The sequence below is a fragment of the Rana temporaria genome, chromosome 7 (genome assembly GCF_905171775.1).
Source record: "Rana temporaria chromosome 7, aRanTem1.1, whole genome shotgun sequence".
NCBI classification, from domain to species: Eukaryota; Metazoa; Chordata; class Amphibia; order Anura; family Ranidae; genus Rana; species Rana temporaria.
Window position 1 is genome coordinate 126,564,606 of NC_053495.1, and position 19,510 is coordinate 126,584,115.

General features: G+C 40.1%; 1 protein-coding gene across 3 annotated transcripts in view; it reads right to left on the reverse strand.

The window, feature by feature from the left end:
* CDC14A (cell division cycle 14A) overlaps positions 1-19,510 on the reverse strand; it is a 168,718-nt gene that overhangs the window by 54,720 nt on the left and 94,488 nt on the right. For all 3 annotated transcript variants that reach the window (XM_040359941.1, XM_040359940.1, XM_040359939.1), the window contains 3 exons: positions 10,869-10,935; positions 3,363-3,425; positions 1,532-1,619 (listed from right to left, as the gene is read on the reverse strand). In XM_040359941.1, coding sequence (XP_040215875.1) covers positions 1,532-1,619; positions 3,363-3,425; positions 10,869-10,935 — 218 coding nt within the window. The remainder of the gene's footprint in view (positions 1-1,531; positions 1,620-3,362; positions 3,426-10,868; positions 10,936-19,510) is intronic.

Below are 19,510 nucleotides of genomic sequence, written 5' to 3' on the forward strand. Positions count from 1 at the left end.
TTCTAGTGCTTAACCTCTTCCTGGACCAGCCGCTGCAATTTTACTGCGGCAGGTTGGCTCCCCTGGGCGAAACAACGTTACCTTACATCGCTTCACCTTTTGGCCACTAGGGGGTTTGCACGCCCATGACTCACTGCTGAAGCCGATGTGAGCGCCCGGCAGGCGGGATGACTGCAAGGCACCCGTGATCGCTCGTGACAGAGCGAGAATCGGGATCTGTGTGTAAACACACAGATCCTGGTTCTCTCAGGGGAGAGGAGACTGATCGTGTGTCCATACAAAGTATGAACACCCATCTGTCATCTCTTCTAGTCAGTCCCACCCCCCCCCCCACAGTTAGAACACACACTAGGGAACACAGTTAACCCCTTGATTGCCCCCTAGTGTTAACCCCTTCACTGCCAGTGACATCTATACAGTAATTAGTGCTGTATAATTGTCACTGGTCCCAAATATGTGTCAAAAGTGTCCGATCTGTCCGCCACAATAACGCTGTCCCAATAAAAATCGCTGATCAGCGCCATTACTAGTAAAAAAAATATAATAAAAATGCCATAAATCTATCCCCTATTTTGTGGACGCTATAACTTTTGCGCAAACCAATCAATATACGATTATAGCAATTTTTTTTACCAAAAATATGTAGAAGAATATTTTTTTTTTTTTTTTTTTTTTTTTATTGGGATATTTATTATAGCAAAAAGTAAAACATATTGGGGATTATTTACAAAAGGCAAATCCACTTTGCAGTACAAGTGCAAACTACAAGTGTAAAGTGCACTTGAAATTGCACTTGGAAATGCAGTCGCTGTAGTTCCGAGGGGGACATGCAAGGAAAATAAACAGCATTTTAGCTTGCACATGATTGGATAATAAAAGCAGCAGAGCTTCCCCTCATTTCAGATCTACCCCTCAGATTTACAGCGACTGCACTTCCAAGTGCACTTTCAGTGCAATTTCAAGTGCACTTTGCACTTGTTGTGCAACGTGGATTCGCCTTTAGTAAATAACCCCCGCTGTGTTTTTTTTCAAAATTGTCGCTCTTTTGTTTATAGCGCAAAAAATAAAAACCGCAGAGGTGATCAAATACCACCAAAAGAAAGCTCCATTTGTGTGGGGAAAAAGGACGTAAATTTTATTTGTGTACAGCAGGTTAAAGTGGAATTCCAATTAAAAACCAAAATGTTCCCTTGTTTAATATGTGTGACAGCTAAAACGTTTGGATTATACATTATTTTAATTGCTGATTGTTTAGATTAGAAACAGCAGTCTAAGCTACACAATCAGCAATCTCCTGCTACTGCCGCCTTTTACTGGGCAACACTGACTGCATGCTCTGCACCAACCTCATACAAAACAACTAATTTGTAACAATTTTATTAGTAAACTGGGAAAAAAAGATAATAAAATACCACTTGAAAGAAGCAAGCGTAAATCAATGTATATGCAGAACAACACAAGGGAGGTTTAAACAATGCTATAGTTTCACTTAGATTTAAATGTTATAAAAATGTTAAAAGTTCATAGTTACCATTTTCAATTTTGCTTTTCGGATGAGGACCGCTGAACGCCAAAAACTTTCCTGGAACAATCCAATTGAAATCCCCATTTTCTACCCTCTGTGAACAGCAAAATAAATCCTGTAACAAGCTGCATATTGCCATCTAGTGGCCCAAATGATAACTGTCCTTTTAATTTCTACAAAACTCATTCATATTTTATGCAAATATATAAAGAAGGAGAAGGGTTCATATGTTCCTGGAAGTGGGGACTGGCCACATCCCTGGTAGTTTAGACAAGAAAGAAAAACGATTACCCCCAGATGGGACTTTTAAGGCCAGACTCCAATGTATATATAAAATTTTTTAATTTATTAGATATTTGCACCAAGATGGGTAAACACTTAATTACAGAGTAATTCTGGATGTTGGATTACAGAAATCTTCTGGAACAGTCAGAAATTATGTATAATAAGAATAAAAAACATATAAGAAGTAGTGATAAAGTGACACCTGGGGCACACGTCCCATGTGTGAACCCAGGAGAAAATAGGAAACAACAAGAAAGTACTCAAATAAAACCTCGTGAAGATACAATACAATTAGATTAAAAAACACTCTGTAGAGAGTAGTAGAGAAATGCCCGACGCGTTTCTGGTCTATTGATGGAGCAACAGACCTTCATCAGGGGCCACAGGAGTGTGTGATTACAAGCTGTTTTTCTCTCTCGTTTGTGGTAAACCAGGGTTTGAAAATTGACCCTCAACTTGTCGGTTTAGGATATCCCCAGGGCCGACTTATGGGGTCTCATAAGTAAGAAAAGAGAAAGGGGAGGGATGGCTCCGATTGATCCCAAACACACGGTATCCCAAATGTAGGGCTTGTTAGGGCAATAGTGCAGCAGGTCAGGGGGTTTTCTGAGTCCAATGCGGACGATCCTCTTAGAGTTGCTAGGGGGAATCCCGAGCTCTATATGTAGAGAGGAACCTGGTGCCGAATGCCGTGATTGGGGTATTGTAATACCAGCGTTACTCCCTTCAGCTCGCAGGGTGAAGGGAGTAACGCTGGTATTACAATACCCCAATCACGGCATTCGGCACCAGGTTCCTCTCTACATATAGAGCTCGGGATTCCCCCTAGCAACTCTAAGAGGATCGTCCGCATTGGACTCAGAAAACCCCCTGACCTGCTGCACTATTGCCCTAACAAGCCCTACATTTGGGATACCGTGTGTTTGGGATCAATCGGAGCCATCCCTCCCCTTTCTCTTTTCTTACTTATGAGACCCCATAAGTCGGCCCTGGGGATATCCTAAACCGACAAGTTGAGGGTCAATTTTCAAACCCTGGTTTACCACAAACGAGAGAGAAAAACAGCTTGTAATCACACACTCCTGTGGCCCCTGATGAAGGTCTGTTGCTCCATCAATAGACCAGAAACGCGTCGGGCATTTCTCTACTACTCTCTACAGAGTGTTTTTTAATCTAATTGTATTGTATCTTCACGAGGTTTTATTTGAGTACTTTCTTGTTGTTTCCTATTTTCTCCTGGGTTCACACATGGGACGTGTGCCCCAGGTGTCACTTTATCACTACTTCTTATATGTTTTTTATTCTTATTATACATAATTTCTGACTGTTCCAGAAGATTTCTGTAATCCAACATCCAGAATTACTCTGTAATTAAGTGTTTACCCATCTTGGTGCAAATATCTAATAAATTAAAAAATTTTATATATACATTGGAGTCTGGCCTTAAAAGTCCCATCTGGGGGTAATCGTTTTTCTTTCTTGTCCATTCATATTTTATATTCATATGCTCTACTGATTATGCCACTCTTTTGATGTAAAGGGATTAACCCACCTCATAATGTTCATATTCATCCACATCAAAGTTTTCAAAATTAAAGAACCCAAGATGAAGTGCCTGAAATAGAAACCAAAAATGAACATCCAGATATACATTTTATATATTATAGTTATGTTATTGAGGGATGCTAAGATTTATTTATTAACACATGCAAAATGCATTCAGAACAATGAGAGATCAGTTTTCCAATGTTTATTTTAATCAGACTTAAAGATATACAATATATGATATCCATGACAAGATGCTAAATAGGATTTTTTCTATTTATTGACTCCTAATTTTTGAATATAAATATAAATAGTACAATAGGCTGGTATGTCTACACATATAGTTTAAGATTTTCAGTGTCGGGTCAGAAATTTACGTTGACTTTAATTCTGAATTGCAGGTCAGGACTCTCATCTTATGTAGAGGCGTAGAAACATAAACGCTCTAATCATTTTTACAGATGCTAAGAATTGCACTAAATTGTAATTATAATAGCCAACATGGACACATAAAAGTCTACAAGCAAAGTCAATACTGACCACAATTTCTATATCTATAGAAATACACTTGCATCGTTATTTAACCACTTAGGACCCGGACCAATATGCAGGTAAAGGACCAGGCCCCTTTTTGCGATTCGGCACTGCGTCGCTTTAACTGACAATTGCGCGGTCGTGCAACGTGGCTCCCAAACAAAATTGGCGTCCGTTTTTTCCCACAAATAGAGCTTTCTTTTGGTGGTATTTGATCACCTCTGCGGTTTTTATTTTTTGCGCTATAAACAAAAATAGAGCGACAATTTTGAAAAAAATGCAATATTTTTTACTTTTTGCTATAATAAATATCCCCCAAAAATATATAAAAAAAAATTTTTTTTCCTCAGTTTAGGCCGATACGTATTCTTCTACCTATTTTTGGTAAAAAATAAATCGCAATAAGCGTTTATCGATTGGTTTGCGCACAATTTATAGTGTTTATAAAATAGGCATAGGGGATAGTTTTATTGCATTTTTATTAATAATTTTTTTTTTTACTACTAATGGCGGCGATCATTTTTTTCGAGACTGCAACATTATGGCGGACACTTTGGACAATTTTGACACATTTTTGGGACCATTGTCATTTTCACAGCGAAAAGTGCTATAAAATGCATTGTTTACTGTGAAAATGACAATTTCAGCTTGGGAGTTAACCACTAGGGGGTGCTGAAGGGGGTTAAAGCGGATGTGCCACGGGGAAAAAATATTAAAAGCCAGCAGCTACAAATACTGCAGCTGCTGACTTTTAATATTAGGACACTTACCTGTCCTGGAGTCCAGCGCTGATCGCAGCAGAGCACGAGCGATCGCTCGTCTCTCTGCTGCTCCCCCCTCCATCCACGCTGAGGGAACCAGGAAGTGAAGCGCTGCGGCTTCACTGCCCGGTTCCCTACGGCGCATGCGCAAGTCGCGCTGCGCCCGCCGATTGGCTCACACGCTGTGTGCTGGGAGCCGAGTGTTCCCAGCACACAACGGGCGACAGACGGGATGTGACGGAATGCCCGTCTTTCGCCCGTAGCGTGTGGCCGGAAGTGGGTGCAAATACCTGTCTTTAGACAGGTGTCTGCACCCCCCTCCCCCCTGAAAGGTGTCAAATGTGACACCGGAGGGGGGGGAGGGTTCCGATCAGCGGGACTCCACTTTAGGGTGGAGAACCGCTTTAAGTGTGACCTCATATGTGTTTCTAACTGTAGGTGGGCGTGGCTGGACGTGTGACATCATTGATCGCCTTTCCCTATATCAGGGAACAGACGATCAATGACAGCGCCACTGTGAAGAACTTCCACTCCCCGTTCTTCAGCTCCAGTGACCGATCGCGGGACTCCGGCGGCGATCGGGTCCACGGGTCCACGGAGCTTGTGCCCAGCCGTGCCATTCTGCCGACGTATATCGGCGTTAGGCGGTCCTTAAGTGGTTAAAGTAGGTTCATCATGAGAGAAAAGGGGGTAATGCCGTTGCTGATGTTTTGAAAATTCCAGCTGCCTGGCTGTTTTTAGAGCTACAGTCTTTTCTAAATAAATAACTAAAATTCAGCAGCTACAATCCAGTGCTGTCACCACCCTGGCTGGTTTTCCCCTGATCTTTGAGTCCCCGGTGCTGCAACCCTGCTTGTGGGAAACCAGCTCATTTGGATTGGTCCATCAGCCTCCTTGGACTTGTGATGGGTCCCAAGAGGCTGAAAGGGTGGAGGGGCTAGATGAGAAGTGGGAGCGGGTACCTAGCAGAAAACCTCCAACAGTATTAGAGAAGGGGAGGAAAGGAAGAGCAGAACTTCCCATTTTAGGTTTAAGTTCTGCTTTAGTATTTTGAGTTGCTAACTTGGTAGTAATCATATTAGCAACGGCAAAGAAAAGTCAGAACTAATCTGTGTAAGAGGTCAGCAGTGATAGTCCCAATTTTTCTTTCAGGTTTGACTTAAAAAAAATTAAAGGAGTTTTATGTAAAGGTTAGCTTTTTATTTTCTAAATAGGTTCCTTTAAGCTAGTGCATTGTTGGTTCACTTACCTTTTCCTTCGATTTCCCTTCTAAAAGTTTTTTTTCTTTGTCTGAATTTCTCACTTCCTGTTTCTCCTCAGTAAGCTTTGCCCCCATCATCTGAGCGGTGGTTAGTCAGCCAGAAAAGCTTACTGAACAGCTTACTGAGGAGGAACAGGAAGTGAGAAATTCAGACAAAAAAAAAAACTTTTAGAAGGGAAATTGAAAGAAAAGTGTAAGTGAACCAACAATGCACTAGCTTGAAGGAACCTATTTAGAAAATAAGAAACAAACCTTTACAACCCCTTTAATCAAACAAAATAAAAGTTGATTTGCAATAACACTTGTGTCCACTGGGTGGCAATCAGTACATTAGAGATTGTAACAGTCTGATATATGAGTTAACTACACAGTACATTATTATTATTATTATTTAAAGAGGAGTTCCACCCAAATTTGGAACTTCCTCTTAACCCACTCCTCTCCCCCTTACATGCCACATTTGGCATGTAATTTTTTTGGGGGGGAGTGGGGGCTTCAGCACGAGTGGGACTTCCTGTCCCACTTCCTCCTTCCTGTAGGCGACTAAGCTTAATCGCCTTCAGGAAGTGGCTGCTGTAGGCGATCGCCTAGGACACGTCACAGGTCCTAGGCGATCTCCTGGCCAATTACGCGGCGCCAGGCCGCGCCGCTCGCGCATGCGCAGTGCCGCTCGCGCATGCGCAGTGGGTGCCCGGCCGTGAAGCCGAAAGCTGTCACGGCCGGGTGCCCACACTGAAAATGAAGACGCCGGCCGGGGAGGGGGGGAGAGGAGCGGAGCCCCGGCCGGCGCGTCGCTGGAGCGCTGGAGCAGGTAAGTGCCTGTTTATTAAAAGCCAGCAGCTACACTTTTTGTTGCTGCTGACTTTTAATAAACATACAAATGGCTGGAACTCCCCTTTAAGGTACATATATAGCGCCGTCAATTTACACAGTGCTTTTACATATACATTGTACATTCACATCGGTCCCTACCCTCAAGGAGCTTACAATCTAAAGTCCCTAACTCACATTCATATACTAAGGCCAATTTAGACAGAAGCCAATAAACCTACCAGCATGTCTATGGAGTGTGGAAGGAAACCAGAGTACCCAGAGGAAACCCACGCAGGCACAGGGAGAACATGCAAACTCCAGGCAGGCAGTGTCATGGTTGGGAGTCAAACCAGTGATCCTTTTTACTACTAGACAAGAGTGCTACCCACTACACCACTGTGCCACCCACATTACAGTAAATGTACAGTACATGTACTGTCTGAAACATAACAGTTAACTGAATTGCAGGTAAAGCATAACAGGATATATTTAATAACATAATACTGATAGTGATAATACTTGCAATCTAGGACAACCAGCTACTTTTAAACGTGCATGAACTTATACGATCATTTTTTGGATGTTTCATTACTTTATAGGAAGGCTCTAGGCAATTAAAAATAATATCCATAAAAATTAGTGAAATGGTGCAAAAACCTATTTTGTAAATAGATTTTTGCCATTTTCTGAAGACTTTCTGGGGGTGATTCAATAAAACAATTGTAACACCTTTCTGGAGCATTGCCCTAAAATTGTAAAAGCCATGCAAATGTCTTGTTAGTATTTCCGATATGTGTGACAAATTCAGGTACTGTAGCAACACTCTGTGCAACACTTTTACATTCTGAGCAAACATAATAATAATAATAATTTTTCAGTAACTAAACTCTAGGTCCAATCATTTATTCTGAACATTTAGCTGAGATTGTACAACACCCCGCACCTGACAATGGACATTACTGAAGAAGAAATACTTTTACATTGATGTGTTATTTATTACTGTGGATTTATCCATATTTCATCTACTAGAATTTCCTTTTGCTTCCATTAAAAAATTCCATTAAAAAAAATGTCATATTTAAAAAAAAATTCACATTGTACTTATTATTCAGCAGGACTTACATTTTGTGTTTCAATTTTTATATATATATATATATATATATATATACATACAGGGCTGCTGTTAGAAAAATATTTTTCACAATAAATATACTAAAATAACAGAGAAGCTGTGCGAATTAGCCCTTTTTTAAAAAGTTTTCAAAATTTTTGAACAAAAACATTTAATATATTTTTTACAATTTTTTACAATTTTTACAAATTATTTTTATACAATTTTCAATTTTTTTTTACAGGGGTTTAAAACAATACAGGGTTTAAATTTGTTATTTTTTTTAACAGGACAAGGAAGTCAGCAGTTATGTCTGTGTCTCTCCCTGCAACCGCTAAAAGTCGGTGGGAGGGTTTTCAGCTGCTGCCGAGAGCCGACCAGGGAATCCTGTAATTCCCCCTCCTTCCCTCTGGTGTTTGGGCCCCCCTGTGTGCTCAGGCCCCCTACAGGAGGACTGGTGGTCCCCCCCTATCAGCGGCCCTGTATATATATTATATAATTTGTACAGTATATATAACTAGCCATAAGCTAACCTATTTCTAAGTTATATCAAACCATGTCTCCACAATAACAATATGATGATGTTGAAACGTTGGACTGTCATTTATCAAAGATTTATTTGGGTCACTGCTGCCTTCATGAAAGAGAACCTGTTGTCCCCAAAATATTGCAGTTGTCTATATGGTGAAATCAAACATGAAGAAAGATGCGTGCTGTTGATGTACATATGATTTACATGTTCATAAACATCTGTCCTGTAACTTTAGCACCCAGCTTGTCCATGTATTGGTCTAGTTATCATAGGATCCTACACTCTCCAAGAGTTTGGCACACTCAGTTGCTAAGCAAACAATCCTAATGCCATAATCCAAATTAAAATAGCTGTTTCAGCTGCAACACAGTGACAAACCACACATAATTCCCTCGTATTATTTATCCTGGCAATCCTTTGCATGGCCAAAATTGCTTGAATGTTAAAGGAACTGCATGTTTATATGAGTTTGACACCATGGTTGGGTAATTGGAAATGTACAAACATTTTATCCATGTTGGACAAATTAAAACTAAAGTGCAGCCACCACATCTAAGGACTGATAAGCTGCAATATACTTTATCATTTTTTGTTTTCGGTTTAGATACGTTTAAAGGCAGACTTCAAGAAGCAGTCAGATACGTTTACAGGTAGAAGTGAACTGTACTTTGTTATACTTTGCTAACGACATCAATAAAAAATAAGGTTCAAAAGTTAAATGTTAGAATTGATTTTTCTAGTTTTATCAGCCAGTGTTGTATAGCCATGTTCAGGGCATTCCTGTTTATTACAGTGCTTATAGTTCTGAAAGACTATATAGTCCTATAAAAATTTGGAATTTTTTATTCCCCATGTGTGTAAGTTTTTTTCAGATCCTTTATGTTCCTCACGTAACATAAATATTGGTAACAAAAAGATGATTAAAGTGATTGTAAACCCTCACCTTGTAAAACAACCAATTTAGTTTAAAATAGAAACAAAAAATTGTGTATTGATACAAAAAAAAAAAAAACATTATAAAAAAATGTTTCCCCTCTTTTTTATAAGTGATCACATAGGGGTTTATTTACTACAGATAAATCCACTTTGCACTACAAGTGCAGTCGCTGTAGATCCGAGGGGAACATGCAAAGAAAATAAAAAACAGTATTTTTGCTTGTACATGATTGGATGGTAAAATCAGCAGAGCTTCCCCTCATTTCAGATCTTCCCCTCAGATTTAGTGCAACACGGATTTGCCTTTAGTAAAACAACACCATAATCTCTGTAAACAGTAGCTTCCAGCATAGCTATAGACCTGACTACACTGTGTGCTCCTGCTTAGGGTGGTCAGTTTTTAATAGGAAAGCAGAGGGACTGGCAGGAACACCAAGGATCTTACACAAAGGAAGCAATACAAAGGTAACAGGATACTTTTTCATACAAGTACATGGTACAGCAGGCACATATCAGGAATGAAATGTTTAGATTTACATATTCTTAATTTTTTTTGTCGAAGCTTTGCCACATCCACTCACATCCCTCAAATCATTTCCCTAAGTGCTACACTGCAACATGGGTGGGCATGGGGTAGGCAAAGATAGCGGGTTCAGCTTTGACCTCAGAAATCTGTGTTGAAAATGTAAATATTGCCCTCCATTAGTCTTTGCCTGCATAAAACGGACCTTCCAAAAATCTTCTATTCCTCTCTGCAACCGTCAGCAGGTTTACAAAGATATATGTTGGGAGGGTTGTTTACACATACATTTGTTTTTTAGTCTTTCTTTACCTACTGCCTAGGCAATAATGAGGTGTCTCTGCTCCCGCAGTCCCCTGGGATATGCCCTTTACATATCCCAGGAGGTTGCAGAAGTAAGGACACACAGTGGACAATGGGCAGAGCTAGCGACTCGTCATCAAAGCAAGCTGCCTGAACCCAAAAGAGACAGAAGGGCCTCCGATTACATCAGAAAAGATGGTAGCATGGAAGCCAGACAGTGGCAGTGAATTGACGGATCACAGCAGGAAACCTTATCGTATTGGCTGAGCATGTGAGTATTTAAGTGAAGAACAGCCCAGCAAAAAAGGTAAGAGGGGGGTAAAAAAAACAGAGGGGGGGAGGGGGAAGTTTCTTTTTAGCTTCAAAGTCATTAGCAGAAATAAACTTGACTTCAGGGAAACCTAGAGGTTGTTATGTGTTGATCTACTTCAATACTGATTTCTGAGTCAATGACTCAGTAAAATGCACACCAGGAAAGTCACAGAAAAATCCCAAAACATTGTCTACATACTTGTTCTGGATCAGTGATTCAAAATTCATCATCTGTGCTCTCATTACAGGCTTCTTCACAAGCCAGATGTATTTGAATGATACCAGGGTAGTTATCTAACCCAGAAACCTAACATTGCATTAGAGTTCTCTGTACGTTAACATGTTGTATAAAATGAAGTTCCTTGTGCGGTGGATGCATATTAATTATGTAAATTAAGCTTTAAAGTAAGCACATAACCAAAAATGTTACCTTGCGGATTCCCTGCAAACAGTCCAGGATGGTAAGATTATATGTGCAATTCCCGAAAGACGCATCTCTGTAAAGAGAGAGATAAAGTGATTTCATGTTATTAGTCACTGGAAAGAGGCAAAGGGATACAGTAACAAAGTTGGATTGCCAAATACATATTAACATCCAACATTTTAGCTTTCCTATTATACACAAGAATAAAGCCCATCCACACCCAGGCTGGCAAAGATACCTTAGCTTGCAGGCCAGACAGCAATACACTTCTCCAATGTATAAATCTGTTTGTTGCCAAATAGTATCCCTCAGATCATCTAAATGACAAATGGCAGAATGGTTTGTCCATCATAGAGATCTGTTCCTGTTTTTGGAACTGGACAGCAACCTCAAACTAAAGAACAAGCATCCATTTAAGGCTGGGTTCACACCATTGCGAATTTGATGTGGATTCTCCGCATCCAATTCGCAATAGCAGGAGATTTTGACCAGCTCTCTATAGAGCCGCTTCACATATCTCCGCTGCGGCTCTGGTGCGAAATTGCACAGGAGCCCTGTGAGTCTTTTGGTCAGTTTCAGGTCCGAATTCAGCCAGAACGCTTTGTTTATCCTCCATCTAGCATTCTAAACACCATTACTTAAAGTTAACCTGATATAAATCGGGCACATTTTTCTTGTTTATTTATATCTCCTGGTAAAGTATATTGTTGGACTCAGTGTGAAGGGAGATGAATTGGGGATGGTGGTGGGTTTTGGACAAGTGTTAAGGTAGTGCTAGTAGTTCTCTGTTAGTAATAGTCAATGTTTTAGATGCTCGTCCTTCCAATTGCCCTGCGTTGCCTAAATGTTGTGTGGCTCTGTTTGTTGTTGCCACCTGTGTTTTATATTTTATATATCATGAAAAACACTCAATAAAAAGAATTTAAAAAATGCATTTGCAGTCCTGGAGAAGTCTCCTGTGCCCGTAAAGGCACCAGTGCATATTTATGGCATTGCTTTTTTGGCTAGGAATGATCTTTGGCAATCACATTTCTTCCTAAAATAAAAAGAAACATGGCACTGGATTCAGATATTTAAAGGGTTGCTGAGCACACCATAAAACGGGGGCTAATCTCAGGAACAGTGAAAAAAACAATAGTTGGGAATCCACATACATACAATCCAATGTCCAGGAGTCCAAGGTAAATTAATGATAAAATGATGATAAAGAGTCCAAAGTAATTTGCTGTGAATCAGTTTTTATCACTAAATTACCTTGGACTCTTGGACGTTTGTTTGGTGCTTTTATTGGATTGTATGTACATTTCTTCCTAACATCTGACCTTCACACTGAAAAATTAACATATACGTTACTTCACCAGATTATGGACACCAGCTGTCATTCAACTGTATGTGATACTCCCAATAACTTACAGATCTGGAATTCTAGACTAATAGAAGAAATGTTAAACTATGAAGACTAATAGGCTACTTTAAATGTACCATATATACTCCAGTATTAGCCGAGTTTTTCAGCACATTTTTTTCTGTTGAAAATGCCCCACTCGGCTTATACTCGAGTCACCTTTTTGCGTCTCATCTTTCGGACTTTGGGGACCCGGTACCGGCCAAACTTGGCACACATGTAGTCCCACTCTTCCTCTACAAGTGTGCAAAGTTTGTTGTCCGACTTTTCAAAGCGGGGCACCCCTTCCATAGACTCCCATGTTAAACGGTCATTAGGTGCCTCGGCTTATATGCTGGTCGGCTTATACTCGAGTATATACGGTAAACAAATATATGTCTATATTAGAGAGGAGCGAATCAAGATACAAGTCTGGTGAATTGTGATTTCCTGTCAATTGTAACATTGCTAACCTTCTGAATTTGTGCATACAGATTTGTCCAATTTGGAGAATTCTACAATTCATGAGGCCAGGCAACTGGGATTCACAAACTGCATGATTATTTAATGCATTGGAGGAATCAACCTCCATGTATTCAGTCATAACATTGAGTAATGTTTAAAAAAATCCTTTAGTCAAATGCAAACAGCATTTACATATATAGCATTTAGGTTCTAGATTGGAATATCCACATGTTAAAATTTTTAGCACCAATTCCAGTTTCATTAACCCTCCTGGCGGTGTTCCCGAGTCTTACTCGGGGTTAGATTTCTGTGCTGCCATCGGTAACCCCCTGAGTCAGACTCGGGCTTGCTTTGCTGGATCCACAGACTGTGTTTACTTACCTTGTCCCTGGATCCAGCGATGCCACCGCGCTGTGTGAGCGAGCGGGACCTCGCTCGATTCACACAGCGTCCTCCTGTGCCGCCGATCTCCGTTCCCTGCGACGTTACGACGCACGGGAGCGGAGAATGGCGCCAAATTCAAAAAAGTAAACAAACACATTACATACAGTATACAGTACTGTATGTGAAAAATACACCCCCCCCCCTTGTCCCTAGTGGTCTGCCCAGTGCCCTACATGTACTTTTATATAATAAAAACTGTTCTTTCTGCCTGCAAACTGTAGATTGTCCATAGCAACCAAAAGTGTCCCTTTATGTCAAAAATGGTTTTAGAGCAGCTAGAAAACAGCGATAATAAATTATAATCACTTGCAGAATTGTGCGATAGCGATTTGTGGGGAAATTCGTCATAAAAAAATAAAAGTAATGACAGCGACAATTCTGCAACTGCGCAAATTTCAGTGATTTTGAGTTGATTACATTATTGAATAATTTTTATTATAATTATATTATTATTTGTTATAATTATTTATAATTATTTATTATATTATAATTTTATTTTTAAAAAAATGTCATACCCGGGATCCCTACAATACTCTTGTTTGGTCAGATTTAAGTGAGTTATTCCTAAAAATTACAGACCTACAGTATTAAACGCCAAATTTCCTTGCAAATAATGGTACCGCTTTCAGCACCTTTTTTCTGAAAGAATCATACCGCCAGGGAGGTTAAAAAAATTATGAATCGGCCCTCCACTTTCTGGGCTGATTGACACATAGGGGTCTGTTTATAAAACATTCATTGCACAAATGCAGAAGCATTCAGGCAAGTTAAAGCAGTATTAAACCCAAAACAAAGTTGTAATATATTGCAGCTTACCAATAATTAGATGTTATGGCTGCATTTGTTTTCTATTTTTTAAGCTGTTTTCACTCTATTTTCACCTGATAATCTGGCCAGTAACACACCTCCTCTATTAAAGTGCCCCCATTCTTGAAGGGGTTGTAAAGGTAAAAAAAAAAAACCTAAATAGCTTCCTTTACCTTAGTGCAGTCCTCCTTCACTTACCTCATCCTTCCATTTTGCTTTTAAATGTCCTTATTTCTTCTGAGAAATCCTCACTTCCTGTTCTTCTGTCTGTAACTACACACCGTAATGCAAGGTTTTCTCCCTGGTGTGAAGAAAGCATCTTGAGGGGGCAAGCAGGAGAGTCAGGACGCTCTCTACTTTGCAGATAGAGAAAGGAGCTGTGTGCTAGTGGGCGTCCTGACACTCCTGCTCGCCCCCTCCCCCCTCAACAGGCTTTCTCCACACCAGGGAGAAAGCCTCACATTACTGTGTGTAGTTACAGACAGAAGAACAGGAAGTGAGAATTTCTCATGCCGCGTACACGCAATCATTTTTTGGCATGTAAAAAACGACGTTTTTAAAAAATGTCATTTAAAATGATCGTGTGTGGGCTTCACATCATTTTTCGGGTTCTGAAAAACGACAAAAAATTCGAACATGCTGCATTTTTTAACGACGTTTTAAACGATGTAGTTTTTCGGGTTGTAAAAAAAGATCGTGTGTGGGCTAAAACGACGTTAAAAACCCACACATGCTCAGAAGCAAGTTATTTGGGGAGTTGGGAGCGCTCCTTCTGGTAAAACTACCGTTCGTAATGGAGTAAGCACATTCATTACGCTGTAACAGACAGAAAAGCGCGAATCGTCTTTTACTAACACAAAATCAGCTAAAGGGTGACGTCATCCGAATGGAACTTCCCCTTTATAGTGCTGTCGTACGTGTTGTACGTCACCGCGCTTTGCTAGAGCAAAAGAGGCACAGGGGCACAGCAGACTGCAGCATTGTTAATCTGAGGGAAGGGGAGAGTTAGATGGACTAGTAGATTTAGATACACTAACCAATTTGTACATGAATATATAAAAGCTGACCATTGTTAGAACCCCTGTCAGTGGTAAATGGTTTGTCACAAAACTGTAAACAGATACATCTGCAGGAAAGCATGTCCTGTTGAAAAACTTACAGGCCAGATCACCAGACAAAGGTAAAAGAAAGCCTAAAAAGAAAATGAATACAGCCATCACATCTAAGAATACGTAAAAGCTGCAATATAATAAATGTTTGCATTTGGTTTAATGCCACTTTAAAGTGGTAGTAAACCGGAAAAAATAAAAACAAAAAAAAATCTCCTCCCTGCAAGTTAAAGTGGTTGTAAACCCTTTACAACCACTTTACCTACAGGTAAGCCTAGATTAAGGCTTACCTGTAGGTACTTGAAATATCTCCTAGACCTACACGGTTTAGGAGATATTTACAAAAATCACGGGCGCCTATGTCTACGGTGCATGCACTGTAGACAACAGCGCAGGCACACTTTATCAGCGGAAATCGTGCCATTCCTAATGGAGGCCATGCCGTGACTGGCAGCTCCCGTATGCACACGCAGAAGTGAAGTCGCTGTGATTGGCCGGAGCCGCGATACCCAGAAGTAACAGTCGGGAGAGATGTTGGCCGCCTGAGCGGTGAACGAGGACGGCTGCGGGGGCTTCGATCTGAGGTGAGTATTACATAATGAGCTAGTATGCTATGCATACTAGCTCATTATGCCTTTGTCTTGCAGGTGGTGTAACGACTCCCGGGTCTTCCATCTTCACTTCGTCTTCCTTCCAGGTTATGGGTGTTGGACTAGCTGAGAGTCACAGCATGCCGTCTATTGAGAGCGCAGTGTGCATGTACCGGTGACATCACCAGCGTTGCTAAAGTAAATATCTCCTAAGTGGTGCATGTTTAGGTGATATTTAAAGGCTTGCCTGTAGGTATAAATCATTACAAGGGCTTTACTACAACTTTAAACAAAATGTCCTGTATTTTTTCGAAGAGATTAATGCCTGTATCATCAGCCCCATCTAGTGGCCAAAATGCGGTATTGTTTTCTCATTGAGAGATTTCAGAAAACGTTACCACAATTTGGCCACTAGATGGAGCTGAAGATACAAACAATAATAATAATAATAATAATAATAATAATAATAATAATACTACAGGACATTTCATTTAAAAGGGTTGTAAAGGTTTATTTTTTATTTTCTAAATAGGTTCCTTTAAGCTAGTGCATTGTTGGTTCACTTACCTTTTCCTTTGATTTCCTTTCTAAAAAATGTTTTTCTTTGTCCGTTTCTCCTCAGTAAGCTTGCCCCAATCATCCATGGGGGTTAGTCAGCCAGAACAGCTTACTGAGGAGGAACAGGAAGTGAGAAATTTAGAAGGGAAATCAAAGGAAAAGGTTAGTGAACATACAATGCACTAGCTTAAAGGAACCTATTTAGAAAATAAAAAACAAACCTTTACAACACCTTTAACCTGCATGAATGCTTCTGACCTTTTTGCCAAATATGTTTTTATAAAGTATCCTTTAACTTGCTTCTGGTGAGATAAGGGGGTCACAGACACACCACCTGGGGTGGCATTATTAAAGCGGTGGGGAGAATGGTGCAAAGAATGAGCACAATTTTTTGCGGCATAGAGGACAACCCCTGTATGTAAAAAAAAAAAAAACACATCTAAAAAATGAATGCTGGGGGCATCCTCGAGGAGAGGGAATGCCGCCCAACCTTGAGTTGGGATGTAAGATTCTCGATTAACCCTCTGCTCACAGGTACTGTATACACCCTTGTTAGCAAAGTCTGCATAAAAACAGATTCTTGGCTTGCACATATTACAATAGATATATTCAAGCTGGTCAACTGTATCAAAGTAATCCCTCTGTGGTCAAGCTGGCAAATACTTACATGTACATACTGTGCCAATATGGGGTTAACTGGCATACTAAGAGGAGAGATACAGAAGCAGGTCTGGTTAATGACCCATTCACTCTGCTACAGAAATTAAAAATGTGCTGCACTCAAATCCAAACAGCATTCATATATAACATATGAAGTGCTAGAACAGTGTGACCATGTGATCACATGTAAAATTGTGATTGGCTAGAAAACAGCAGATTTGCAGATCCATTCAATTATCTCTAATGTGGTAATGAAACTAAGGATTTTATCCTAATCCCTAGATGCATTCTGTGCTGAACACATAACTTTTATATGACACATTTTGTTTTTAACACTATAAAACAGAAATCAAAGAGCATGTTGAGGCCTTACATTAATAATGAACACCTTACCGATCTAGACTGTCAATGTGCAGTGTAAGCATTCTAGAATGCGCCGATTCAAAAAGCTTTTTCTGTGTTACTTTTTTATAGGGCAGAGCAAGATACAAAACCACTGTCCTTCTAGAAACCAAGCTTTGTACAAGATTTCAGCACTCCCAAGCCTCATTATAGCTAGATATTTTTTGCCCTTGGAGAAGATCTACACAGCTCGGGCAAGCCCACAACACTCAATGGAAAGGAACAAATATTTCACTTGCACACCAGAACAAGAGGCTGAAATATTTTCCTGTCCCATCCTTTTCAGAATATTAAGAGACAATCTGTTTATATATACAGAGTTGTCAAATATTTCTGCTGCAATCACCAGGAAAAATTATATAAAACATCAATGGCAGATTAAGATGAGCAGACAGCTGATTAAAGTGGAGGTTCACCCAAAAAGTTAATTTTTAACATTAGATTGAGGCTCATTTTGTCAAGGGGAATCGGGTGTTTTTTTTTTAAATCGAAGCAGTACTTACCGTTTTAGAGAGAGATCTTCTCCGCCGCTTCCGGGTATGGGCTGCGGGACTGGGCGTTCCTATTTGATTGACAGGCTTCCGACGGTCGAATACATTGCGTCACGATTTTCCGAAAGTAGCCGAACGTCGGTGCGCAGGCGCCGTATAGAGCCGCACCGACGTTCGGCTACTCGTGGCGCGATGAGCAAAAAGTATTTTATTTCTCCATTGTCAGAAAGACAGCACAAAGGACTTATGAACTGTTGACACGTTTCACACAATTAAGTGCTTATTCATAAAATTATTGATGATATGAATAAGTACTGAATTGTGTGAAACACGTTTCACACAATTCAGTACTTATTCATATCATCAATAATTTTATGAATAAGCACTTAATTGTGTGAAACGTGTCAACAGTTAGTGTGTGAAACGTGTCAACAGTTAGTTAGTCCTTTGTGCTTTCTACCTGATAATGGAAAAATAATAAAAGACTCTTTGCTTGGAGGTGCTGGTGTGTGGCCATTACTCCTTTTCTTTTGATTTGCATAAGTGATCACTCAATACTGCCCAGCTACTTGTCAATACTTGCCCATCTCCAGTCAAAACTGTTTTTCTAGTTTTAAATATAGATAGGAAGGGTTAGAACCTATGTTTGGTTTTTATTGCTTTATGTGACCCCCAGCGGGAGATCCCCCTCGCTTTTTACTACTCTGTCACAAGAACAAAAAAAATAATGGGAACTGAGATCAAGAACAGAAGGTAAAAGATAGCAATAACATACTCTCAGAGTTTCAAGTCTTTTACACTATTCAAAAAATGTAATTTTGCTGCTATCTCTGTTTTAATTTTCCATGACACCCTTTCTTTCTGACTGCCTGCAAACAACACAGAAAGTGAGGAAAATCTCCCCAGTGGTGACAAGGACAGCAATGAGGGATACAGGATTTCAGAAACTGTCAAGTTATACTGCGGTCTACAGGGGGAATGGACATGGGGAAACTAAAAAACTGTAGACCAGCACCAGAATAACTCATTCTTTACCCAGTATGCCCTGTTTGTAGTAAGCCATACTGAGAGCATGAACATAAGCACAAAAGGGTGGGACCTTTGTGTCTCAATGGACTCCAAGAAAATTATTTTACTGTAAGTAAAAAAATCATAAACTTATTCTTGTCCATTGAGGGACATAAGAATTCAAATACGGTTAGAATATACCAAATCCCAAAACTATTCAACAGCAGAGGGAGGGCAACACAGTAGCATTCACTACCAGGTCCAACGAGAAAACTGGGGACTACTTGCGGCCAGGAGCCTCTTGAAGAACAAATATCCGAATCTAGACTGTATGAGGTTGAGCCCTGCACTAAATAGGGGAACCTTCTAACACAACCAGGGGGAGAACATTGAGAATGAACCTGATGCTCAAGACCTAAAAGAAAAGTCACAATCAAAGGAAATGGTGATCAACCAAAACCCATAACTACTTCCCATGAAGGAAAGAAAAGAGCCAAACTTGATCCCTAGAAAGAACACATCCCAAGAAGTAAGCTAGGCTCAAACAGGTTGAGGTGTAAAAGACCACTCAGTCTATATGAAAAGGCCCAAAACCTTTGCACCCCTGACCTTTTCATAGAGAGGAAAACTCTATGATTAAAGAGATTGTCTGGTCTCACAACCAGTATTCTAGGTGAGACCTACCAGGAACCTGCACAAAAGCTCACCAGGGGTGTAAAGCGACTCCTGA